Source organism: Miniopterus natalensis, chromosome 7, assembly GCF_054644295.1.
Source record: "Miniopterus natalensis isolate mMinNat1 chromosome 7, mMinNat1.hap1, whole genome shotgun sequence".
In the NCBI taxonomy this organism is placed as follows: Eukaryota; Metazoa; Chordata; class Mammalia; order Chiroptera; family Miniopteridae; genus Miniopterus; species Miniopterus natalensis.
The window spans coordinates 12,672,994-12,699,656 of record NC_142087.1 but is presented as its reverse complement, the minus strand read 5'-3'; the positions used below and the strand labels follow the sequence as shown (position 1 = coordinate 12,699,656).

The following is a 26,663-nucleotide window of genomic DNA, read 5'->3' as shown; positions in this document are numbered from 1 at the left end:
TATTAAAAAAAAAAAAAAAAAAAAAGGAATGAAATCTTACCATTTGTGACAGCATGGATGAACCTACAGAGTATTATATTAAGGAAAATGAGTCAGATGAAGAAAGACAAATACCATGTGATTTCACTTATATAGGGAATCTAAAGAACAAAATAAACAAACAAAACAGAAGCAGACTCATAGATACAGAAAACAGACTGATAGTTGCTAGAGGGGAGAGGGGTTGGGAGACTGGGTGAAAAATAATGAAGTGAATTAAGAAGTACAAATTGGTAATTACAAAATAGTCACAGGGATGTAAAGTACAGCATAGGGAATATAGTCATTATAATAATAGTGTAATAACTATGTATGATGCCAGGTGGGTACTTGAAATATTGAGAGGATCACTTTGTAGAGTATATGACTGTCTAAACACTATGCTGTACACCTGAAACTAATATAAAATAATATTGAATGTCAACTATAATTGAAAAATGAAATTTTTAAAAAAGGAAAAATGAAACTTTTTTTAAAAAAAGAAAGAAACTTAACAAAATTTTTTTATACCTAAGCTCTTAGAGTCTAAGGATGAGACTCAGGATAAGACCCATTGCAAATGCATGATCATGCCCTTACCCTCATTTTTACCTGTTCTAAAAGGAAAGGAAACTAACAGCATTGCCACCTCTGCCTTGGCCACCTTCTGGAGGCAGCAGAGACAACAGAAAGCTGCTGGGGAAAGAGAAAATAAAATGTGAAAGTTCTACATGGCCCCAAAGAATGCCTAGGGAAGGGCCCCATTATCCAGAAAGAACTGGTTGGGTTTGGCTCCTTTGGTGCAAGGTAGGACCATATAACCTACCACAAACTCCAGAAAGTATAGAAATCACAGGATTAACCTTTCCAGTTCAAAGATAAGAGGCCTGATTGGATCAAAGCAAAACCATAACAGCACTCACAAGGTATTTTCCCCTGGTTTCTGTTACTTTCTTCCAAAGAAAATAAGAACCTCAAGCTATTTAAGGGGTTCCAAGGTTTTAGGAATCCCAAGCAAAAGGAAGGAGGAAACTAGGAACTTCCCTGACTGCACCATGGGTCTCCCTCTGCCAACCTCACAGCTCGGCCTCAAGGTGCTGTGCACTTTAGGGCTATTTTATTCTGCATGCTATCAGATCATAACATTTTAAGCTTGTCTCTCATTTGGACACTAGGCCCTAAGCCAAGGTAAGAGGAAGAGCAAAGTTGGGGAAGGAGGCTAGTGAGCTCAAACCACCATTTTCATAAGTGACTCACCAGAGAGCCAGATGCAGCATCCCCTGCCTTTGATGCTGAAGCCTTCCTGTGTTTCACATGGGGAAGAGAAAAACAGCTTTGCCTCTGGTACTGGTTGGACACTAGCCTGTCCACCACCTACCTCTAAAAATTCCACCAGCACAAAGGAGGCAGATTTGTAGTGTCAAAGAAGTAAATACAAACTAACTTTCATCGTTCCTTTGACTATAGAAAATTAAATATTTTCTTTTCCCCTCATCACTCCATGTACCTTCAAACTGGTGGCACTGTCCTTTCTATGAATATTTGAACACGAATAACCATAACTAATATCTGTTGAACTCTTACCATACTCTGTTCTAAATATTTGACATATAATTAACCCTTTACAGTAGTTACTATTATATTATCCCCATTTTATAAATGAGAAAACCGAGGCATAGAGAAGTAGTTCACTTGCCCAGGATCACAAAGCTAATAAGTATCCAAGCCAAAAGAACTTCAGAGCCTGTATTCTATTTCCCTCCTTTTTACTATAAAATTTCAAACATGCATAAAAGTTGAAAGAATACACTAATCAACCATATATGCTACCTAGATTATATAGTAACACCTTGTCATATTTTTTATCTGTGTGTATAAATTTTTCTGTGTATAAATTTTCTACACATCATGACACCTCTCCCCTAAAACACTTCTGCATATAACTCCTAAAAATAAGAACATTCTCCTATATACCACAATACTGTTATCAAATCCAAAAATTAACAATTTCCTATCATCAACTAATACCTAATGGATCTTCAAAATACTCTAAATGCCCCCTAAACATCCTTTATAGCTGTTTTTTCCAAACCAGAATCCAATCAAGACTCACCCATTCCACTTGGTTATTGTGTCTCCTTAGTCTAGAAGAGTCCCCTCACTTTGGCTTTTTTGTGACAATGACTTTTTGAAGGGAACCAGACCAGCTGTCTTATAGACCATCCTACATTCTGATTTTTACTGTTTCCACATGGTATCATTAAACTTGCTCCTCTGCTCTTGTATTTCCTAAAAGCCAGAAGTCAGATCTAAGGGCTTAATGAAGGTTATCCGTTTAGGTGAGAAGATTTGGAGCTAATGCTGTGCACTCTGTGCTGCACCACATCGAGAAGCACATCGTGTCAGGCTGTTCTACTGTAAGTGAGACTGGGTTACCTGGTTAAGTTGGTGACAGCCAGAGCATTCCTTTGTAAAGATTTCATTTTCCCTTTGCTATTAGCAGACAATTCAGAGGTGGGAGTTGGGGGTAATATTTTGCAAATGCAAATATCCTGGTTCTCCAAAAATCTTTCATCTAAAGATTTTGGTGTCCATTAATGATCTTTGCTAGATCAATTATTTCACTGGGGTCTGCTATTCTGTCATTCCTTCTACATTTATAAGCTAGCATTCTTCTGTAGAGTTTTCCTTTATCAATTGGGAAAGAACTATAGTTCCTTTTTAAAAGGCAAGGAACTGCTTAGTTCTTTCCTTTTAATTATTAATTTTCAGAAGAAGAAATTGGTAAAGCAGCCAAATCAATGATGATGTGTACTTTTTCTTCTCCTCACTCCTTTTCTTTCTTTTTTTTAATTTTAAATATATCTTTATTGATTTCAGAGAGAGGAAAGGAGAGGGGGAGAGAGAGATAGAAACATCAATGATGAGAGAGTCATTGATCAAGCCCACAACCCGGGCATGTGCCCTGACCGGGAATCGAACCCCGATCGCCTGGATCCTAGGTCGAAGCTCAACCGCTGAGCCACGCCCGCCTGGGCTCCTCACTCCTTTTCTGAGCATAATTATGGACACATGAATTTTTATTTATTCAGTGTTTTACAATTACTTAATGCTCAAAATATCCTAAATATAGCCAGAAGGAGCCCCTTTGAGCTGGTTCCACTGTTCTTTTGACATAGTACCATTAGTCTTTGAGGACCATTTTACTTTCCATCTTAACACGATATTCTAGTCAAGCCAGTGCTCTGTGTCCCACCATTACACGTTTCCTAGAGGGAAGTATGTGCCTATAGAGGGCTTGAAAAAACTGTGAGAAAAACATAGTATCAGGAGCAGATGTGTCACTTCCTGGTGGTTATCAAATTCATTTTGATTTGGGGCTTAAAAGGGTTTTATTAAGATTATCAGGTCCAGCTAACCATGCTTACCTAAGACTCCCCAACACGTGGCCATTCAGCCTGTGGCCTAAACACTGTGATTCACAGGGAACTCACCTCCCTTGAGACATCCCATGCTGTCACAGAACTGCTGCTTTTTACTGAGTTGACTATAGCTCCCACCCATTGCTTCTACCTTCTCTCCCTGGAGCCTATGGATCTCTTTGAAACTCAGGCCTGAAGGGTTCACTTAATGGTCTCTGAGGAACTAAGCCCTAAAGGATAATTTCCTCTTCTGTTCCCTCCCTCATATTTAAACAGGTGGGTATATTTCCTGGATGTGACGGGACTGATTTTCCAAATGCCGTGCTGACTCACAAGGCCCTACTGCATTTTAGGCCACTTTATATACTTACATAAAAACAAGTAAATACAGTATGGGCTGGGATTTTAATTTCTACACAAATGGGATCCTCTAGTTCATCCCAAACTCTTCCTAGTCCGGTTCCTCACATATAGATGGCTGCCAGGCACAGCTAATCCCACGTTCTGGAGTTTTGCATCCAGTCCCTCATCTCTCCATTTCCCCTCACACTGGATGGGACCCCAGTCGAAGCCTCTGACTCGATCCAATATGATGATCTAACCTTTCCCAACCTCAGCTCCCCCTCACGCCAACCCACCTAACAGGCTGCCAGAGCAGTCTTCCTGCAGCACTCCCCTGCCCAGCAACCTTCAACTGCTTTCTATCTGCAGAGGGAGCATACTGAAGGTGCCCAGTAAATACTGGCAGAGGTAAATACTGGAGGACAGAAGAAAGTGACTGGCTGAGATGCTTGATTTCATAACTCAAGTAGTTCACTGTTGTCAGGAGGCAATTCCCTTAAGTTTTAAACAAAAGCTATTATTAATTAATTAATTATTATTATAAAAGCTATTTTTTTTTTAAAGACTAGTTTTTTTGTTAATCCTCAATGGAGGATATTTTTCCCATTGATTTTTAGAGACAGTGGAAGGAGGGGCAGAGAGAGAGAGAGAGAGAGATTGATGTGAAAGAGACACATTAATTGGTTGCCTTCTCCACATGCCCTGACAGGGGCCAGGGATCAAACCTGCAACCCAGGTATGTGCCCTTGACCGGAAATCGAACCCACAATCCTTTGGTGTGCAGGCTGACGCTCTAATGACTGAGCAACACTGGCCAGGGTTTAAACAAAAGCTATTTTACATAAAGCTTTAGAAAAGCCAATTTCTAAATATTTACACAATTATTTAGAAATTGGCTTTACAAACCATTTAAAAAATTGTAGTCAGTTCATGTGTATGTATAAATACATTTTTAAAAATTTAAATAGTGATGCTGTTTAATTTTTTGATTGATTTTTAGAGAGATAAAGGAAGACAGAGAGGGGGAGAGAGGAGAGAGAGAGAGAGAAACATTGATTTGTTGTTCTACTTATTTATGCATTCAATGGTTGCTTCTTGTATGTGCCCTGACTGGGATTGAACCTGCAACCCTGGCATATTGGGACGATGCTCTAACCAACTGAGGCACACCAGCCAGGGCTAACAGTACTTATTTGGTAAATAGTTACACAAAAATTCTGGCTGCATGCACTCCCCTTAGTGCTCAGACTTTCTAAAAAATAAACTGTAAATATGAAGTAAGAAAGAAAATACAAACAGCACATAGTTATCTAGAAAAATGCTTGGGTTCAAAAAAATCTAGAAAGAAAATCAGAGCAAAATAATTTCACAGTATGGTGTCACATCTATTAAACTAGCAATCATAAGTCAAATTTAAAAAGCCAATGGCACCCTGGGAGGAAGTGGGTCACTTCACTTAAGACACTGGTGATGGCACTGCAAATTGGCTCAGGCTTTCAGGCAAACAATCTGGTCTTGCATGTTAAGAACTACTAAACTTCTCACACCTTTGGGTCCAATGATTCAGCTGGAAAAACATACTTTAAGGAAATAACTTAAAAGAAAACCAGATTTCTATACTATTTACATTAATCACAATTAGACCAAGCTAACCATATATCATCATGACATAAACACAAAGATATATTATAAAGTCACTTAAAATGGCAAGCACATGGCCTATTTTAATAAATGGGGGTATACACTCAGTTTTAGCAATAGTGCTTATACTTAAGAACAATGGCTCTGAAATTAGACATTTCTTGCTTTGAATCTTGACACTGCCTCCTCTACGCTTTCAAGAAATGTTTCTCTTCTAACAATGGATTTGGACCAGCTGGGACCTGCAAGCAGTTCCTTGCTCTTGAGATGTGTATATTCTGCGAGTGTTTTTTTAATTGAATTTATTGGGATGACATTGGTTAATATAATTATATAGGTTTCAGGTATACAATTTTACAGTATGTCATCTGTATACTGTATTGTGTGTTCCCCACCCCAAGTCAAAACTCCTTCCATCACCATTTATCCCCCACTTTTACCCACTTGGTTTTAAAGTTAGTCAAGTTTCTTTGTAAGTAGAAGCAAATAAGTAAGTGTGAATTGGAGACCCAGTCCCATTGCCTTGATTAAGCCATGCCCTTCTTTCCCCCAAGCAGGGACGAGGCCAAGTATTAAATGTCACTTGAATGCTGGCTTCTAACCAGCAAGTGCTTACCTGGAGGAGATAAAGGAGTCCTGGGACAAACAAGGTGAGTGGGTACAGAGACTGGTATGTTGCTAAAGCAAGAAAAATAGCACTGAGGAAGGCACTACCTGTAAAAAGAAATAAGTGTATGGAATAATCCAGCCTCATCAATCAGGATTAGACTCAGAAGGTCCCCAAAACAAGTAACTTTCCATAACTTTTCAAATAATCGCCTGTCAAATATCGCCTGATAAACAAGGTGCTATGGAAACTCACACAGGGAGCCTCTTGGCTTGAATTCCGATGAAAGGAAAACAAGGAAGTTAAAACCATTTACCTTTAGCAACCTGAGACACCACAGGAATATTTCCTGTAACATTTCCAGACCCAGAAGGTTTTACAAAACTTCAGCCCAAAGATGAATAAAGGGATCAAGTCTATTAACACCACGTCCTAGTCAAGTTACCAATTGATTAAGCCTGCAATTATTGCTTAAACTATTCAGAGCGTGAAACCCAATCCTTTGGATGTTCTAAAACCCCATCACTATATATTTTTTAGAGTACATTTATTTATTTATTTACTTTACTTATTTATTTACTTTAAATATATCTTTATTGATTTCAGAGCGAGGAAGGGAGAGGGGGAGAGAGAGAGATAGAAACATCCATGATGAGAGAGTCATCGATTGGCTGCCTCCTGCACACTCCCCACTGGGAATCGAGCCCACAACCTGGGCATGTGCCCTGACAGGGAATTGAACTGCGATCTCCTGGATCATAGGTCAACACTAAACCATGGAGTCACGCTGGCCGGGCTAGAGTACATTTATTAAAGCTGGGGACAGTGAAACAAAGGAAGAGCTTAGGATAGAAGAAACAACAGGAGAGAGCCTAGGTGGTGCTGTTTTGGCTCTCTAGAAACTTTATAGGAAAGAAGTGAGCCACACTGGGCTTCGCGGACTCATTGAGAAATAAAAGTCACAGTGACAGAAGTAGGCCAAGGTGGGGCTGCTTTTAGCTCACTGAAAAGTCAGAGAAAAGGGGGCCTTGGAGACAGGTTCTGGGGGTTAGCCCAGGATAAGCTGCTGCTGCTCCCCTGGTTGCAAGTCTAGTGGGGACCCTTAGAGTTTAGGAGAAAGAGAACAAAAGTACACACCCAAGAAAAGGAGGGGTGCGGGTATACTCTAAAGAGAGCACGTCCCTGTCACTGTTTTATTTTGTTTTTTTAATCCTCACCTGAGGATATTTTTTCCACTGCTTTTCAGAGAGAGTATAAAGGAGGGGGGAGAGAGAGAGAGAGAAACATCAATGTGAGAGAGACACATTGATTGGTTGCCTCCTTCACACACCCGGACCAGGGCCGGGGATCGAGGGCCTGCAACCAAGGATGTGCCCTTGGCCAGAATCGAACCCAGGACCCTTAGTCTGCAGGTCAGCGCTCTAACCACTAAGCCAAACTGGCTCAGGCCCCATGACTATTTTTATAGCACCCTTCTTTATATACTATCTTCAAGACATGTGTTTATTATTTTTTTCCAAATTAAATTATATTTACTTATTTAGTTAGTTAATCCTCACCGGAGAGTATTTTTTCCATTGATTTTTTTTAGAAAGAGTGGAAGGGAGGTAGGGAGGGGGAGATAGAGAGATAGAAAAAGAGAGTGAAACTTCTATATGAGGGACACACATTGATTGGTTGCCTCTTGCATGTACCCCAACCAGGGCAGGGAATCAAACATGCAACCCAGGTATATGCCATTGACCAGAATCGAACTGGACACCCTTTGGTGTATGGGCTGATGCTCTAACCACTTAGCCATACTGGCCAGGGCTTACATTATATTGATTTTATTAATGTTTTTATCCCCTACATAAAATGGGCCACTATGGAATCATTAAACATGATGTCATAAAAAATTTACCATAACACAGAAAGATATTTTTAATCCTATTAAGTGAAGGTTATAAAAGAGATATATACTGTGATTTAAAAAAAAATATATGCATAAACAATTTTATTAACCAATGTTACCTCAGTAAATTCAATAAAAATAAAAAATAAAAATTTAAGAAATATATACATAAACACATTTTTTTAAAAAAGGCTAAAAGGCTAGGCCACAACATTCATAGTGGTTATCTCTGTCTTGTTGGATTATGGATACTTTTTCATACTTTGGCTTCTCTGTAGTTTCCAAACTTTCTATAATGAAAACATGCTTTGCTTTTGTCTTTTTTTTTTTTAATTTTATTTTTGTTTAAAATATTACAGATGTCCCTTTTTCTCCCCAATGCTTCTGTCTTAAGAAAAAGACTGATTTCTTTTTTTTCAAAAAACAAATAGCTATTCCCTTTCAGATGGTTTAAGATAGAGTACATTAAAGCCAAGGCTAGAAAAGCCTAGTTTACAACAGAAGTTTCAAAGTAGCCTAGAAATCAGTAGAGTGTAATTGATAGTCCAAAGCTGGTGTCCTATAATGATAATGTTTCATAAAATGACAATATCCATGATCACTTTTTTAAAAAATATATCTTTATTGATTTCAGACAGAGAAAAGGAGAGGGACAGAGAGAGACAGAAACATCAATGATGAGAGTCATTGATTGGCTGCCTCCTGCACGCTCCCGACTGGGGATCCAGCCTGCAACCGGGGCATGTGCCCTGGCCGGGAACCGAACCCCGATCACCTGGATCCTAGGTTGGCGCTCAACCGCTGAGCCACGACCGGCCGGGCCATGATCACTGTGATTAGTGTGGAGTCAACTGTTCACTGAAAATAACAAACATCCTCTCAATGGTGCTTCCTAACAGGAGGAACTAGTCACCCCACTCAGTCCAAGTAGTTTCACCCTCTACCAACCCAGCTCCAGAGACAAACAGGATTTTCTGCCCACCAAAGCGGTCTATCTACTTGAAGAATCTAAGATCCATCTTGGAAGAGTGAGGATTATGAATGTGACTACTTTATGGGAAAAGGGGTAGAGAGAAAATAACTTTGAGTGTTCCATCCCTTAACCAAGGAAACTCACCACCTAGGGAACAATTCCTGGTTGAAAGAAAGTGGAAGGAAGGCAGAGAAAGGAGGAAGCTGGAAGTAAAAGACAAAGGACAGAATTCTATGGGATGGGCTGTCTTGCCATGTTAATCAGTGCCAGGCATGATATCCTGTATCCAGGGTACTTGTAAATATGGCTAAGCAAGCACAGAATCATGCCCAGCAAAGCTGTGCCACCAGCAGAGGCCCCCAGACACCTGTTCAGCCACAGACGCCTAGAACTAGATCCAGGTCAACTCTGAGACAGGAAGATGGCAGTGGTGATGTTATGGAGCCCAACAACTAGGATGGGTTCAGGATTCCTTGACTTGGCCAACAATCTAATGATATTTTGTGGGAAACTGGCTAAGAGCAGGGAAAAAACTGGAAAAAACTTGTTTTTCTCCTCAACCATGAATATGTTTTCATTGATTTTAGGGAGAAAAGAACGGCCCTGACCAGTGTGACTGTCCCGTGCGCCCCAGGAACAGGGATCAAACTCACAACCTCGGTGTGTGCCCTGACAAAGAATCGAACCCGCAACCTTTTGGTGTACAGGATGATACTCTAACCAACTGAACCACTGGCCAGTGCTGGAAAAAACCTTTTAATTAAACATGTTTTCTACAGAGATTGGGAGAGAAGAGGCCCATGTGTCTGTTACCACAGAAGGGAGGCTAATGTTCCAACATCACCCATTCTTACAAATGTGGTGAAAACAAACACATGACTTCCACCTCTCTCCCCCGCAGAAGACACCAGAGAGTGAAATAAACACAGCCACCTCCTGTCCTAATTGCCTGCGATCAGTAATTACTTGTCTGCAGCAGCTGACTATTTATAAGGCCCAAGAGAAAAGAAAGGGCGCATAGCCTAAAACAGAATAGACGGGTGAGTTTCCTTCCTTCCTCGAATAAAATCATTAGGAAGGAAAAATGTGTTCCTTCTGCTATTCTCTTGGCTAGTAAGTGGCATCAATATCCCCCCCAGACACCCCAGCTATTCTCCACCCCTCCAGTCCCACAGTCCTTCCACCAGCCACCATGCCCTGTGGACCCACCTCTGGGACATCCCTCACTGCAGTTCTTGCTCTCATCATCTCACCAGGAGTTGTCAGCAGCCTCTTCCTTCTCCTCAGTGATCTCCCCAAACCCCTCCTATCTAGTCCATTCTCCACAGAAGCACCAGAAGGATCTTTCCAAAACACAGTTTAAATTGTGACAAGCCTCTCCATAGACTTCTGATGGTTCTATTTCATCTATCGGATTAAGTCCAAACTCTAACAACAAACAAGACCCTTCAGTCTCTGGGTCTATTTCTCCAGCTTCACCTCTCACCACTCTCCTACACATACCCCGTCTTCCAGTTACAATGGGCCACACCGCAATTTCTAAGAACATCATGCCATTTTTTTCCTCTGTGTCTGTTCTCAGGCCATTCCTTCTGCCTAAGCTGTCCTTCCCTGCCCTCGTTCTAGTAGAGACCTATCCTTGAGAGGCCAATTGAAATGCCACTTCCTCTATAAGGCCTAAGTAGACATGATAATACTAGTGATTATAGCTAACATTTATTGATCACTTACTAGGTGCCAGGCACCTATCCTCTATATCTAAAACAGTACCTGGCTTCAACCACACACACACACACACACACACACGCGCGCCCCCAGTAAACATCACAACAACCTTGTGAAAGCTCTAATTTTCCTACCCATTTTTATTCTACCCACTTTACAGATGAAGAAACCAAGGTACAGAAATGGAAAGGTTAAGTCATGTATCACTTTAAGTAATAGAATCCCTCAGCTAATTCCAGTGCCCATTCTCTTAATTCATTCAATAGTCTCTTTCAATACTGATACTATCTTATAATAATTTGCTAATGTTTCTCTCTTTCCCCATTTGTCTGTGACTTTCTCAAGGGCAAAAAACCTCTTTTAACTTTGAATCTGCAGCACCTAGCACAGTGCTTGGCACATGTGATGAACAAATGAATGAATATCATTCAATGATACAAATGAAATCCTTTTTAAAAATGCAAGCATATTAAACAAAACCAATGTTCTTTTTAAAAAATGAGATATAATTGACATATAACATCATATTAGTTTCAGGTGTACAGCATAATGATTTAATATCTGTATTTGCTAAATGATCACTACAATAAGTCTAGCTGAAACCAATGTTCCTGAGAAAGGAAAACCCATGGGTAATGAAACATAGGCAAAGCACAAAATAAATCTGACTCTTGAATAAAACAGAGCCTGCAAAATGGCAGTTGAGAACTTGTGTGGCCGGGAGCCGGGCACAGAATGCTCTTGGCGGTGTAAACTATCGGATGGCTGAGACCTGCAATCTGGGGGCAGAAATGTGGGACTGCAACAGTCAGGAGCCTAGTGTGTGGGATGCCGGGCAGGTGTGGACAGGGCACATGCACAGTCTGAGAAAAAGTGAGGGGGAGTATGGAGGCACACAAGAGATGCAGACAGGACGCTATTTTTTGAAAAAAGCTAGAAGGAGCAAGAAAAAATGAGCTAGGAAGGCAGAAGGAAGGTGATATATGTTTGAAGTAAAATTTGACTTTAATTACTTTAGACAAACTGCAATAAGTAAATATTTCTGGGCTGCCTGCTCTATGCCAAGCCTGTGCTGGGTGCCAGGGAGACTGGTGACTCAGATAGGCTCTGTCCTCAGGGAGCTCCCAGTAAGTAATGACAAATACAGGAGGAAAGTATTAAGAAAGTATACCTATCCCATCAGGGGAAGCTGACACCTGAGTTTTGAACAATGGTAGATGAGGCCTGGCAGTCTAAGGAAACAGCATTTGAACAGGCAGGAGGGCAAGAGAGAATGGTGTGCTGGGGATGGAAGGGTGGGGACTGTAATTAGCTCAACATGTCAAAAATAGGGTGAGAGTTGGGAGGAAAAACTGGAAGAGGAAGCAAAGGGGGCTCTCTTGTGGATGTCAATAACATTTTTTTTCTTAATCTGAGTGAGGGTTATATGTCATTTTGTGAAAATTCATTTAACTGTACACTAATGATTTGTGCACCTTTCTGTCTATATGTTATATTTTTCAATAAAAAGTTAATATCTAAAAAGATCTCAGCAAGCAGGTAGGTATGGGTCAGCTCATGGAGGGCTTAGCTTGCACAATCTAAAAACACCTGCCCACAGGCTTAGACAGGACACCTGAAATAATGCCTGAAGTGGCAGCCTCATCTGAGCAAGAGCTAGGGCATCCTACCCATCCAACCAGGATGAATTATGCCAAGGGGACTGTGAGTTTAAAAATAATAATAAATGATAATAATAATCTACTGTTTATCTGGTAGTACAGCCCAGATACCTACACACTAAATTTTCTGTACATGCCCTAGTCTTTGGCTTTATCATAGGAATATTGAAGTGAATCAGGCAAATGTATATGTACACTGGCTATAGTATCAGGAATTTCATTATCTATATAATCTACCTTTGAATGTTTTCCAACTCCCTGTTTGTGTGAGGGTGGTGGCCAAACAAGCCTCTGCAAGACCTGGGGTAATGCTCTGCTTCCAGGGGCTGAACCTTGAAGTGATCTGGGCCTGGGTGGGTAGCATAGCTGCAGACAGAGCTGGAATACAGGCACGGTGGAGCTCTGGGGGCTGGCGCAGGATATGGACTTTAAGTGGAGTGAGCAGAGAGCAGATAATAGACAGTGACCTGTACCAGGACAGGCAATAGGACAGACTAGAATATGGTCAAAAGGACTAAGAATCCACAGGACACTCAGAAGAGGAAGTTGCACTAGGGCGTAAGGAACAAGCAAGATTGCCGGAGAGGAGGCGGTGATGCTGGGGCCTGGCCCAACATACAACATTTCCTTGCCAAACGTGCTTTTAACAGGCAGGCTCTCTCAGAGTAGTCCATTCATATCAGTAATGATTCTGGCACGTACTCTGTTCCAGCCAGGACTGTAGGCACTTTAATTTAGTCCTTCCAATAACTCCACAAAGTGGGTACTATTACTCTCCCCATTTTACACACATGGAAACTGAAGAAAAGAGAGGTTATTTGCCCAGGGTCACCAAACTACTGAATAATAGGAATAGGGCTTGAACCCAGACAGTCTCATTCCAGGCCCCACGTTCTTAAATTGCATCATTAGGCTACACTCTTGATCTCCATCTTGCTGTACCATGAAAATCACAATAAGCAGAGCAACTATTTGCTGAGCAGGTTCTGGGAAGGAAGCGTGTTAAGCATTTTCTAGTTCTCACGGATTCCTCCCCTGATCTAGAAGGTGGATATTATCTCTGTGATTAAACTGAAGCTCTCAAAGCTGGGTGATGTGCCTGAGGCTAGAGAGCTGGCAACTAGAACAAGCAGGGTTTTTTTGTTTGTTTTTTAATCTTCGCCCAAGGGTATTTTTTCATTGCTTTTCAGAGAAAGAGAGAAGAGAGAGGGGGAGGGAGAAACATCAATATGAGAGAGACACATCGACAGGCTGCCTCCACATGTGTCCCGGCCAAGGCCAGGGATGGAGCCTGCAACTGGGCAGGAATCTGACCTGGGGCCCTTCGGTCCACAGGCTGGCGCTCTAACCACTGAGCAAACCACCCAGGGCAGAAGAACAAGCAGGTTTTGAAGCTGGGTAAATGTGACAAAACTGAACCCCAGGCTGCTTTGGCTTTGGGTCCTTGGCTCCTCTATGACTCTCTTCATGCGAAGGGGTTTGCCCTACAGCAGTGATTTTCAGCCGGTGCGCCGCGAGAATTCTTAAAACACGCAATACTTGACTATTTATTCAGGGGCGCTGACCTCTTCTCCCTTAGATTGTAAAAAAAACAATGACAACAGCCAGCACACAGCTGTCCGGTGTAAATGCCTCGTCTTGAACAATAAACAGAGATCACAGAATAGGGTTGTATCTCATTAGATACGTCTAATAATAAGGTTGTGTCTGATTGGTTAATTATTTTTCTTTTTTTAACCCTCACCCAAGGATATTTTTTCCATTGCTCTTCTGAGAGTGGGGGGGAGAGACAGAGAGAGAGAGAGAGGAAACATCGATTGGTTGCCTCCTGCACCCGCCCTGACAGAGGCCAGGGATTGAGCCTGCAGCCCAGGTACGTGCCCTTGATGGGAAATCAAACCTTCAACCCTTCAGTATGTGGGCAGATGCTCTAACCAGTGAGCAACACTGGCCAGGGCAGCACCTGATTTTTTAAAAAGTCACTGTGAAGCAAAAAGGATAATTACTATTATTATTATACCTATTTTTTTTCCTGTCAGATCGACAAAAAAGAAACTTTTTGGTGTGTCGCAGAATTTTAGTAACTAGTTTATGTGAAGAAAAGATTGAAAATCGCTGCCCTAGGGTGGCAAAAATCTAGGGCCTAGGGTAACCACAGGTGGAAATGATGGGGTCAGCAGACCTCAGAATTGTCACCCTGCCATTGTTCTTCCAGGGCTGGGCTCCAGGAAAAATCTCTCCTTTAATCTCCTCCCAGCGCTCCCCAGAAGGCTTGGTGAAAATATCAATCCTGAGGGATCTTTTAAAAAGAAGAATTTATTAAAAATAACAACCAGCACCCTAGCCAGTTTGGCTCAGTGGTTAGAGCATCATCAGCCCACGGACTAAAGAGTCTCAGGTTCAATTCTGGTCAACGGCACATACCTTGGTTGCAGGCTCCATCCTGGGCCCTGGTCCAAGGCATGTGGGAGGCAACCAATCAATGTGTCTTTCTCAAAAAGATGTTTCTTTCTCTTTCTCTTCTCTTCTCTTCTCTTCTCCCTCCCTCCCTCCCTCCCTCCCTCCCTCCCTCCCTCCCTCCCTCTCTCCCTCCCTTCTTTCCACTCTCTCTGAAAAGCAATGGGGGGGGGAATCCTTGGTTGAAGATTAAAAAAATAATAACAACCAGCACTACCATTTACTGAGCACTGAGCACATGCACATGCCCCTACACCAAGCTAAGTTTTGCTTTTTTAAAATTCTCACCCAAGGGCATGCTTGGAGAGAGGAAGGAGAAGGGAAGGAGGGAGGGGGGGGGGAGAGAGACAGAGAGAGAGAGAGAACCACCCTTCGGTTGCCTTCTGTGGTGCCCGAACCAGGGCTTGAACCTGTAAACCAGGTATGTGCCCTGACCGGAAATCGAGCCAACCTTTCGCTGCACAGGATGATGCTCAACCAACTGAGCCACTCTGGCCAGGACACCATGCTAAGTGTTTTACATGCACTTACATTAAATGCATTTATATGCATTTACATTCTCATTCATTCCTTACATTCACTCTTTGCAGTGGGGACTGTTTCAACACCCACGTTCCAGATAAGGAAATGGAGGCCAGAAGAGTTAAATGACTGGCTCAAGGTGATATAGGCAGGAAATGGTGGAGCTGGGACTGGCTACCTGATCTGTCTCACATAAGTGCAGCCTGAGCTCTTAATCACGCTGGACTGCCTCTGATAGTACTGATCCTTCTTTTTCCTTGGGAAGCAAGTCCTGTCACACAGGCCTCTTTTAGTGCAATAAGGAGAGTTGGAAGGGTCCTTAGATGGCAAACCTTGAGAATTTCTAGTCTGGAACATTTGTTTGTTGACAAATACCAACAGTGAACAGAAGGAGTACCTATTAACATCTGTTTTTCTTTTTAAAGCCTAATGAAGACTACTTCATAGGGATGGGGTACTTCATCAGCTCACTGAGAGACAGAGTATCCTAGACCAAAGCCCCCACCTTTGAAGTGAAACCCAAGCTGCTCTACTAAACTAACATCCACCTGCCCACAGACCTGTGTTTCCTGGCCAACTCCCCAACAAGGACATCACAATATAATGGCCCAGACCTTGTCCTGGCCTCTCTCAGTGTGTCTCAGGCAACCCTGGGCTGCCACAAAGGAAGCCAAAGGGAGAGCAAGTAGAAGGAGTCAAGACAGAGCAAATGAGGCCACTCTCTTCTGCGGGGCGCCTGCTCCTTGGCAGTGTAAAGAGAGAGTTGTGAAGTATACTTCCTCTGTCCCTGTCTTCTTACCCACTAAGTTAATTTATTTTTAATTATGTGCTCACTGAAGAAACTTTGGAAAAAAACAGATGAAAAAGAAATGAAAATTACCCATAAAGTCACTGTACAGAAACAACTTACTCTTTTGGAATCTATTTTCTATCTATTTTTGCTGTATATTAACATAGTTGAGATTATACTTTATTAAAATATACAATTTTGTATTCTGCTTTAAAAAAGAAGTGTATTCCCACATAATTTGCAATTATTTTTAAACACGTTCATGGACACACTGTATTTAACTATATGAACAAACTGTTTTACTTAGCATTCCTCTCTATTTTGAAGAATTTAAGTACAAACATTTTAAGACTACTGCCAAACTACTTGCCAAGAGGGCTATGCTAATGTATAAGTCAGCTTGTCCGGTAGGAGAATAGCTATTTGAACAGTATCATTGCCAGCACTGAAAATTATCTTCCAAAATCTTTGGCAACTTGAAAGGGGGGAAAAAGCCACTTCTATGTTATTTCAATTTGCTTTTCTTTATTAATTATCTATGGAGTTGGATAAATATTTCATATTTTTCAATCATTTATATTTCTTCATTTGTGAATTCTCCCAATTGTTTTCTCCTTTAAATAGTGAATTATTCCTTTATGAATTTTATTAAACATCTAAGTATGTGGGGTAAATGTGAAATGTAAAAATATGACCTGCATATTTTATAAGTGAACTAACCTCCTGCATATACTTTTGTAGGAATTACTACAAATATACTCAAAGAGTTAGAGTAGTTCATAGATCTAACTAAAATAGAATTCTCCAAATATTTTAACAGATTAGAAATGTTATTTGTGATGATCTCTACAGCTGCCAACAGTGGAAAGTAACAAATGTCCAGCAAAAGGGAAGGCCTAGGATCCCATGATATACTTGAGGAACAGAGTGAAGGTAGGGAGGGGTGATAACAGACTTTCACTTCTCATTTGCTTTGTTTGAATATCTTTTATTCTTACCAAATACTTGAACTACTAAAATTTTTAAAAATTAAATTTAGATTCAAAGTAACTGCAAATATATGACCAGCCACATGATTCCTATGAAATAAGTGATAAAAGTCAAACAAAATTGTATAACATTACAAAAAAATGTCTATAAATTCATTGACAGAAATCTGGAGTGATACAATAAAAAAAATTTTTATTTGTTCTGAGGACCAAAAACAATATGGCTGCAAAAAAGATACATACATTTTTGTTTTTTCCCCAAACAAAACTTTCCCATTGACTTAAAAGGTTATATAAAAGATGTTTTTAAAATGGTATAATTTACACTTTTGCATAAGACTCCTATTATATGCACCTTCAGGGGGCATGTCTTCAGTATTTCTAGCTCTGTGCTCGGCTGTCTTAAAGGTGACATTTCACAGGCCAGAGCTCAGTCCCTTCTGCCCGGCTGCAGCATATAGTCCTTATTTTAATGGAAACCAGAAACCTTGATTAATGATTCTACCTGAACCTGGGGCTCTGGAAACCAGGACTGAAGCCCCGGGTATTCACACAGTAAAGAGTTTTCACTATTTCAGAGCACAGTCTTCAGAACAAGATAATTCAGGTTATGCAATAACCAGTTATTTTCAGTAACCTTATAAGTTAATACTAAGCAGCCTACAAAAAGACCTAAGTCATTTCCATATACCACCCTAGAAAAGTTAAGTAAACTATAAGTAAAAGGTTCTATGTAAAACTTTTGATTCTTTATTTCCTGAGTGTGCAAACTATTTAGCAACAATGTATGAAAATAATGACTCTCACACACTTCTTATGGGAGTATAAATTGATAAAACACTTGAAGGCAATTTAGCAGTAAATTTCAGAAATCCTAAAGAAAGTATATACCCAGTGACATAACAGTTCTATTTCTAGGACTTTATTTTAAGAAAATAACTGAACATGGATGCGAAAATTACTGTACATTAGAAATTAATTTGTAGTATTATTTAAATAGTTAAAAACTGAAAAATGAACTAAATATTTAATTAGTAGAAGTTGGTTAAAGAATTCCTATATATTCATCCATATAATGGAATAATATGTAGTCATTAAAATTGACAGACTAGATGTTTATTGACCTATGTGGTAGATTGTATTTTTGGTCCCGATTCTATACCCCTCCCTGTGTCCAGGCCATTTACCATGTAACTTTGCAGTGCCCTTCCATGGTGAGCAGAATGGAAGTCTCCTGCGCTCGGCCATGTACTATGTTTTGATCAATGGCATGTTAGCATGTGATGCAACCAGAAACTTAAAAAGCGCATGCCTGACTGGGCTTTCTCACAGTTGTGCCTCTGCCATCAAGATGACAAGAACATACCTAAATTAGTCCCCTGGTCCAGGAGGATGACAGACATGTGGAGAAGAGTTCAGTCTAGTTTAACCAACTACAGCTAGCTACTGATGCATGAATGAGCCCTGATGAAACCAACAAACTGCCTAGCCACGTCCAACCTAGATTAGCTGGTCCATGTTGACTTACAGATATATAAGCTAATGCATATTATTGTTTTAAACCACTGAGACTTGAAGTGGTTTGTTAAGTAATATTTTTGTGGTGATAGTTAATAGATACAATATTTAAAAGTTTGAAAGAAAAATGGCGGGAAGAATCTAGAGATGTATACCCCCAAAGCTAATAGACTTCCAGTTAAAAATGGTAGACTGGTCATGTGTGTATCATCTCCCTTTCTAAAAACCTCACTATAATGGCAATAAAGGAATAAAACTTGTCTTAAACCACAAAGAACAGGAGAGGAGATTATAGCAAAATAAAATTTAATACAATAGTACAAACGTAAAGCAGGTAGAAGAGGAATAAATGACCGAGCAATGTGGAAGAAATTACAGCTCAGGGGCCTCAGAGAGGAATACCAATAAAAATTAGGCCACTCACTCCACAGAACTTCTGAGAAATTCAACACCTTGAAGGCATCAGATACTATGGAAGGTGAGGTAAAGTACTGAGATGAAAATCAAGCTGAAAGTGTGTATTCAGACTAGGCAGAAGCCCAGGTCTCATCTCAACTGTATGCAGCCAGGTAACTACCCCTATACACTCTACCCTTCTTTCTACTCCATCCCCAGAGGCTACAGTTCTGGTGAATATTAACTGAAGAAGCACAGGTCTAGGGCACACTAAGCACAGTAATGGCCTGCAGATAAGTGTGGGCTGAAGAGTGATGAGATTACATAAACTCTACACATTGCAATCAGCCATCTCCTCTGTTCATATTCTCACAACTTCAACAGTTGGTCACATGAACCCCCTTACCCCACTGCAACTCTAACTGTTACCCTTAGGCAGGAAATTGGAGAATTCCTCTCTGGAAACACTAAATAGTTTCAGAGAAAAGGAAAACCTATAAATTATGACATTTAGGGATACCTCCAACAAAAAAGGTCAGTCCAATGCCTGATCTCCCTATAGTGAAAATGATCCATTAACAAGTCCTGCCTGAGCCATCTCAAATCAACATGTTATGCCTCACTCTTAAACATAAACAGACAGCCAAGGATCACCATAAATGAGAAAAGTGTCCCATATGAAAGACAGAGCCCAAAAGAAACAGGAAAACAAAGTGGTGGGGGCATGAGCAGGAAGACAAAAAGACTATGCTTGGAGCAGATGAGAACTGGGGGGGGAAACAAAACTCAGAGAGATAAGAAAGAATATTGTGGTGATAAAAAAATAATAGGCTGCTTCAAAAAAATAAAAAAATAATTGGAGACCAAGAAAGAACTTAAAAAAATAATAGAAAAATTAAAAATTCAATAGAGGAGTTGGAAGACAAAAACAAAGAAATATCCCAGAAAAAAGAGGAAGTAAAAAAGATGGAACTATCAATAGAAAATAAAATATGCAAATTAAATCAATCAAGAAAGTCCAGTACTTACTAGACATTCCAAATAAGGGGACAGAGAGAATTTGAAAAATACTACAGAAACATCTTCTAGAACTAAAGAACACGAGTCTCTACATTGAAAGGACCTACCAATTGCCCAGTATAATGAATGAAGAAAGACCCATGTCAAGACATAGCATTATGAAATTTCAAAACACTGAGGATAAAAAGAAGTTCCTAAATCTTTCAGAAAAAAAATTGGGTTACATATAATGACATTCAAATGCTCAATAACAACCAGGAGGCTACATGACAGTAAAGCAATGCCTTCAAAATTCTGAAGGAAAAGTTTTTTCAATCTAGAACTCAATACTCTGCCCCAACTACTTAATTTGGTGCTAAACTAGAACAAAAATATTTTTCGCACATAAAACGACTCAAGATATATATTTAATACATCCTTTCTTAGAAAACTACTAGAGGAGGTATTTCAGCAAAACAAAGAGAAAAAATCAATCAAGGAGAGAAGGAATCCAGGAAATAAGGAATATAATGCAGGAGAATTATGATAATTATAAAGGAAAGTCCCACTATAACAGCACTGCACCAGGCCCAGACAACCAGGACAAATTCTGGCAGAATGGAGGACGTAGGAGGGAGGTCTCCAGAAAAATAACAGAACCCACCAACCGGCATGGCTCAGTGGTTTGAGCATGGACCTATGAACCAGCAGGTCATGGTTTGATTCCCGGTCGGGGCACCTCCCCAGGTTGTGGACTAGATACCCCGTGGGGGGTGTGCAGGAGGCAGCCAATCAATGATTCTCTCTCAGCATTGGTGTTTCTATCTCTCTCTCCCTCTCCCTTCCTCCCTCTGAAATTAAAAAAAAAAAAAAATTAAAAATAAAATAGAACCGATAGACTATCTGATGTCTTTAAGTACTTTTTAAAATATATCTTTATTGATTTTAGAGAGAGGAAAGGAGAGGGAGAGAGAGATAGAAACATCAATGATGAGAGAGTCATTGATCAGCTGCCCCCTGCACACTCCCGACTAGAGATCGAGCCCACAACCCAGGCATGTGCCCTGACCGGGAATCGAACCCTGATCGCCTGGATCCTAGGGCTGACACTCAACCACTGAGCCACGCCTGGCCGGCCTCTTCAAGTATTTTTTAAAAATATTGTTAGGCAATTGACAGATCTAGCGAAGCAACTGGGGGAAATCATAGTAACTGGTACAAGACTAAGCAAAAAAAAAAAAAAAAAAAAAGACTAAGCAAAACTAACAAGCAAGCAAAAAAAAGAGAATTACTGACCCCAGGAAAGATAAAAGGTTGTGCAAGAAAGAAAAAGTAATCTTAGTTACTATTTGCCCAGCAGTAAATAATAGTGTCATAAAATACAGGTACCAACTAGTGACTTAATCAAAACTGCGATACGACTCCTTGAAAAAAATGAGGTAACGGGAAAGTGGAGATATTGGTACAAAAACGCTAAATCTTTATCTTCCATGAGAATGGAATTGATAATGTCTAAAATTTATAATTCATTAAATAGCAGAAGTCTTATTTAGAAATATGGAAGTAAATACTAGCAAAAGCCAGAAGTAATGCTTTGAAGAAGGTGAGGTACAGGTAAGAAGAGAGAGACTGAGAGCTGCTATCTCAATATAAGACTTTAGAAAAAAAAATTTTTTTAAATGATGTTAATCTTAACAGTAACTCTGAATGATAGACTTTCCAGATTTTTTTTTAAAGAATAGTTTATTGATTTTTAGAGAGAGAGGAAGGGAGAGGGAGAAAGAGAAACATCAATGTGAGAGCATAACATCAATCGAACCAGCAAACTTTTGGTGCACGGGATGATGCCCAACCTACTGAGCCACACCAGCCAGGGCTCAAGATGTTTTCAATAAATCTTTTCTCTTGGCTTATCTAAATTTTCCATAATAATTTGGTATTACTTGTGTAATTTTTTTTTGGTATTTCTTTTTTTAATTGAATTTACTTGGGTGATACTGCTTAATAAAACCATACAGGTTTCAGGTGTACAACTCCATAACATATCATCTGCATACTGCATGTGCACTTACCACCCAAAGTCATCTCTTTCCACTACCACTTACCCTCCCTTTGCCTCTTTCACGTCCTCCCACCCTCTTTCCTTCTGGCAATCACCATACTGTTGACTGTTTTTGTTTTGCTTAATTCCTTCACCTTTTTCACCTAGCTCCCCAACTCCCCTCCCCTCTGGCAGCGGTCAGTCTGTTTTATGTATTAATGAGTCTGTTTCTATTTTGTTTGTTAGTTTATTTTGTTCTTTAGATTCCACATATAAGCGAGATCATATGGTATTTGTCTTTCTCTGACGGGCTTATTTCTCTTAACATAATACTCTCCAGGCCCATCCATGCTGGCACAAGAGGTAAGATTTCCTTCTTTTTTATACAGCTGAGTAGTATTCTATTGTGTAAATGTATCACAGCTTTTTTATCCACTCATACTTGTGTAATCTTTTAAAATGGTTTTAAGTGTTGCATTGTATTTTTTAAAAAATCCACAGCATAAGTGTTACAAAACCCTACACAAATTAGGGCTTGTACTCTTTTAGGGTCTTACCTTTTATCGTGGTCAAAATGAAGAAAGCAATGAGGGTGTTGTTGATGGCGCAGGTAGACTTGGCAACACAAGATAAGACCGTGTAGGGATTTAAGAGATAGCTGGGAGAAAAAGCACACATATTTGGTATTAGTAATCCTGGTCAAAGGACCAGGGAGTCTTGGCGACTACAGCCAGAAAGTTAGAGATTTACTAAAAGCATACTCAAAGGAAGGCAGCTTCTTAGAAATGAGTTCTCCTAAGTAAAAGAGAATGGAGTGGGATTGAGGCCACTGAGTAAAAGGCACTGAACATTCACTCCCTACTCTGTGCTATGTGGTCTATAAGAAACCACCTTATTTAATCATTACAGAGATCCTGTAAACTAGCAGTAACATTATTCCCATTTTGCAGATGAGGAAGCTGAGACTCAGTGATTAATTAACTTGCCCAAGGTTTCACAAGCTAATGAATACATTCAAAATTAGGTCTTTCTGGCTCTAAAGCCTATGCTCTTCCTACTACTTGAGACTTCAAAATGATAAAATTAAATCAATTTCCCCAAAAAAATATATCTTAGGAATGGCTACACTTGGCTCTGAAGACCAGGAAAGTACTTTTTCCTCAGTCAGGTTCCTAAGCTGTAACACAGGCTCTCCCCATTCAAGAGGTCAGAGCAGCTTAGGTTTAGCCCTCTTGGTAGTTAAACAGTATCTACCCAGCCAGACCCCTAGGAAAGAATAAGTTATCTGCTGACTTTGACAAACTAGTTGCCATAGAACTTCACAGGACACCTGAACTTCCACTAGGAAGGAATTAAGTTGAAACATCTAGTCTTTTCCTGAGATGGAAAGGAATGGACTGAAAAAATGAATTTGAAATGTGGTAAGTAGGGAAATCTCATATAGTCATCAAGGATTATTAATTTTATTTATTTCTATCCTGCTTCCACAAAAGATTAGAGGTGGCTCAAATAAGAACAGATAATAAAAAATTACAGTAAAATTAAAATAGAAATAAAGAATCAAGACCAGGGAAAACATTAATAAAAGGAGAAAGTAAAGGCCAGGAAAGAAGACCCAATGGGTCTTCTACAGCACTGTAATAATCAGCTTCAAATCTGGACCTGCGTTTCCTGGCAGACAGAGTGAAAAGGGAGACCAGTTACATAATTCTGATTATCAGATAGGAAGAAACATACCAGTGTCTCAGGGAGATTATAATTATTATTTACAAATAAAGACCTTAAATCCAATACCTCCCAGGGATGTAAGACTAGCAGTTCTAAAGACAAAGGCCTAGAAATTGTTGGTGTTTTTAAAGCAATTACAGATAGGCTTATTACACAACCTTTAAAGAAATGGCTGCTGCTATTACAAAACTACCCTCAGGAGACATATTAGTCCATAAGGGAATCATAATGTTGCTAGACCCCTGGTTCTATTAAGTAGTTCCCAGCAATATTTCTGAAATAGATAGATTTGAACTGATACCTCAAAACTGGTAGTGGAGAGAGCCATTTCTAAATAGAAGGTGAGCCTGGCCGGTGTGGCTCAGCAGTTGAGCATCAACCTATGAACCAGAAGATCACAGTTCAATTCCCAGTCAGGGCACATGCCCGGGGTTGAGGGCTCCATCCCCAGTAGGGGGCGTATAGGAGACAGCCAATTGATGACCCTCTTATCATTGATGTTTCTATCTCTTTCTCCCTCTCCCTTCTCCCTTCCTCTCTCTGAAATCAATAAAGATATATATATTTTTTAAAGAGTTTAAATAGAAGGTGATGTTCAAGAAGCAGCTACCCAGTCAACTACCTGGGCTACTGAACAGGAGATTCACACACCGGCAGAGGGTTAAATAAACTGTCCTCATAAGGCCCCTTCTAATTCTAAAGTTCTAAGGTCATGTTTTTCCATGTGAAAATTTGTCAGTCTTGTTTACTGTGTATCCCTAAAACTAGCATATTATTAATATTCAATGACTATTAAGTGACTGAATAATTATTCACATTTGCCTATCTCAGGAATATAAACAGGAATAACCTGAAAGAATTGAACTTACTGGCAGCACTGACTATTCCTAGGGAATTCTTTCTCAGAGCCTCAATAAGTTTCACTCTCCCCATACTGGTCACCCATCTGGGTATCTGGGATGGATCTGTTTGGAACTTTATTTGTTTTCTGAACTACAAATTGGGGACTAACTTGTACAATAAGGATAGAAGCTGCTCAAAACAGCAATCACATGAAGATCAGAATTTTATCAAAACTGAAGAACAATCTCTCTCTCCTTTTTTTTTTTTTTCCAAGAAACAAACAGTGGTTACAAGTGGGCTGGAGCCCAGATCAGCATTGAGTGAAAAAGCATCTGTGAAGGGTTGATTGTGCATGTCCCTGTGTGGGGCTTTGTCTCAACAGAGACAGAATGGCTCTGTCTCTTTTGCTGGCCAAAACCCCAATTGTGCAACAGAACTACAGCAAATACTTGATGACTAAGACTGCAAATCTCCAAAAATACAACAAACAACATGAGAAAGTCTCATCAGATTTTCCTCGCATTTGCTGGCACTGAGCCCTGTTTTGTCAGAGAATACTTACAATAGGGCTACTTTCAGAGGGATGTAACGCATTTCCATAGGCGTTCGGATGAGTTCGGCCACGTCTGGGGCATACTGGTCTAGTTCAAGGAGGAGTTTCTGCTTCTTAAACTGGAAAAAAAAAAAACCACAAGACAAAACACATGAAACAAATTACTTGTCATTGCTTTTACGATGAAAACAAAAGTCCTTCCATGACCCACATGGTCCCACCTCTCCAAGAACATCCCACACTCGCTCCCCCCACCTCCCACTATTTAGGTTCAAATACTATAAAGATGCCATGCCCCTCCTGCTCCCAGGCCTTTACATTTAACCTGGAACAACCTCTTCTTTTCTGTCCCTAGTGAACTCCCACACAGTCTTTAGATCTCAGGAAAATAATCACTTCCTCAGGAAGTCACGCTCACCTCCTACCCAGATTAGGCAAAATCTCCCCATTATGCACATTGTTTCACAGCACTGTTCATAGTTATAACTTTTTAATTTATTTACGTGACTAATACATGTTTCCCTCACTAGACTATGAGTTCCACAAGGGGAGGGACAATGTTGATTGCCAATACCTGGCAGTGAATAAACAATACATATCTGTTGATTGGCTATATGAATGACTAGGTGGCAAAGCAAAGTTCTTAGCCATTTTGAAGTTATTATCAGAGGCCTAAGGACTCCAGAGTCCCATCAGCAAGGTGAAATATTTTCATGCAAAGTGAAATGATCCCCTGAAAGTCAGAGTACCCTGAGTTCTCTTCTGAGCTGTCCTGTTTCAAGTTTTTTACTTCCACAGAGGAAGTGGGGAATGGCCATGATGAAGAGGAGGAGGGCTGGGTGTGGCTGGGCAGCTGGATAGGCAAGGGAGTGAGATCGGGTAGAAAGCTCTTGCCTTTCCCTGGTATGTCCCAACAATTTCATGGGTGTGTTCCAGAATGAAAAAAAGTTAGGCAACCCTATAAGTAAACATAGATCAGACTATAGATGGAAAAAGCTTTGAACCCCAATGAGTAGCCCTGCTGACCTAATAATCAAAGAATCTTATTTAGACAGTATAAAATCAATGCTGCAACCTATTATAAAACAGAGTAATTCAGAGGAACCAAAGTAGCTAGCACTTAACTGTGTGTGAGTAAAGATTTAGGGATGAAAAAGACGGATGACGCCCTGGCCCATGTGGCGCAGTGGTTAGAGTCGGCCTGCACACCAAAACGTCTCGGGTTCAATTCCCAATCAAGGCTACATACCTGGGTTGCGAGTTCCATCCCCAGCCCTGTTCGGGGCACGTTCAGGAGGCAACTAATCGATGTATCTCTCTCACATTGATGTCTTTCTCTTTCCTTCCCTCTCTCCCTCCCTCCCTCTCTCCCTCCCTCCCTCCTTCCCTCCCTTACCTCTCTAAAAATCAATGGAAAAAATATCCTTGGGTGAGGATTAACAACAAAAACAAAAATATAGATGGCAACGGAATATATACTGCGTCATACCACTTATGTACAGTTAAAAGCATGCAAAAGAGCCTGGCCAGTGTGTCGCAGCAGT

General features: G+C 40.3%; 1 protein-coding gene across 1 annotated transcript in view; it reads right to left on the bottom strand.

The window, feature by feature from the left end:
- PIGU (phosphatidylinositol glycan anchor biosynthesis class U) overlaps nucleotides 1–26,663 on the bottom strand; it is a 77,811-nt gene that overhangs the window by 33,992 nt on the left and 17,156 nt on the right. Inside the window, exons 5-7 of the mRNA XM_087818782.1 lie at nucleotides 25,129–25,238; nucleotides 22,553–22,653; nucleotides 6,040–6,137 (exon numbers count right to left, since the gene is read on the bottom strand). Coding sequence (XP_087674908.1) covers nucleotides 6,040–6,137; nucleotides 22,553–22,653; nucleotides 25,129–25,238 — 309 coding nt within the window. The remainder of the gene's footprint in view (nucleotides 1–6,039; nucleotides 6,138–22,552; nucleotides 22,654–25,128; nucleotides 25,239–26,663) is intronic.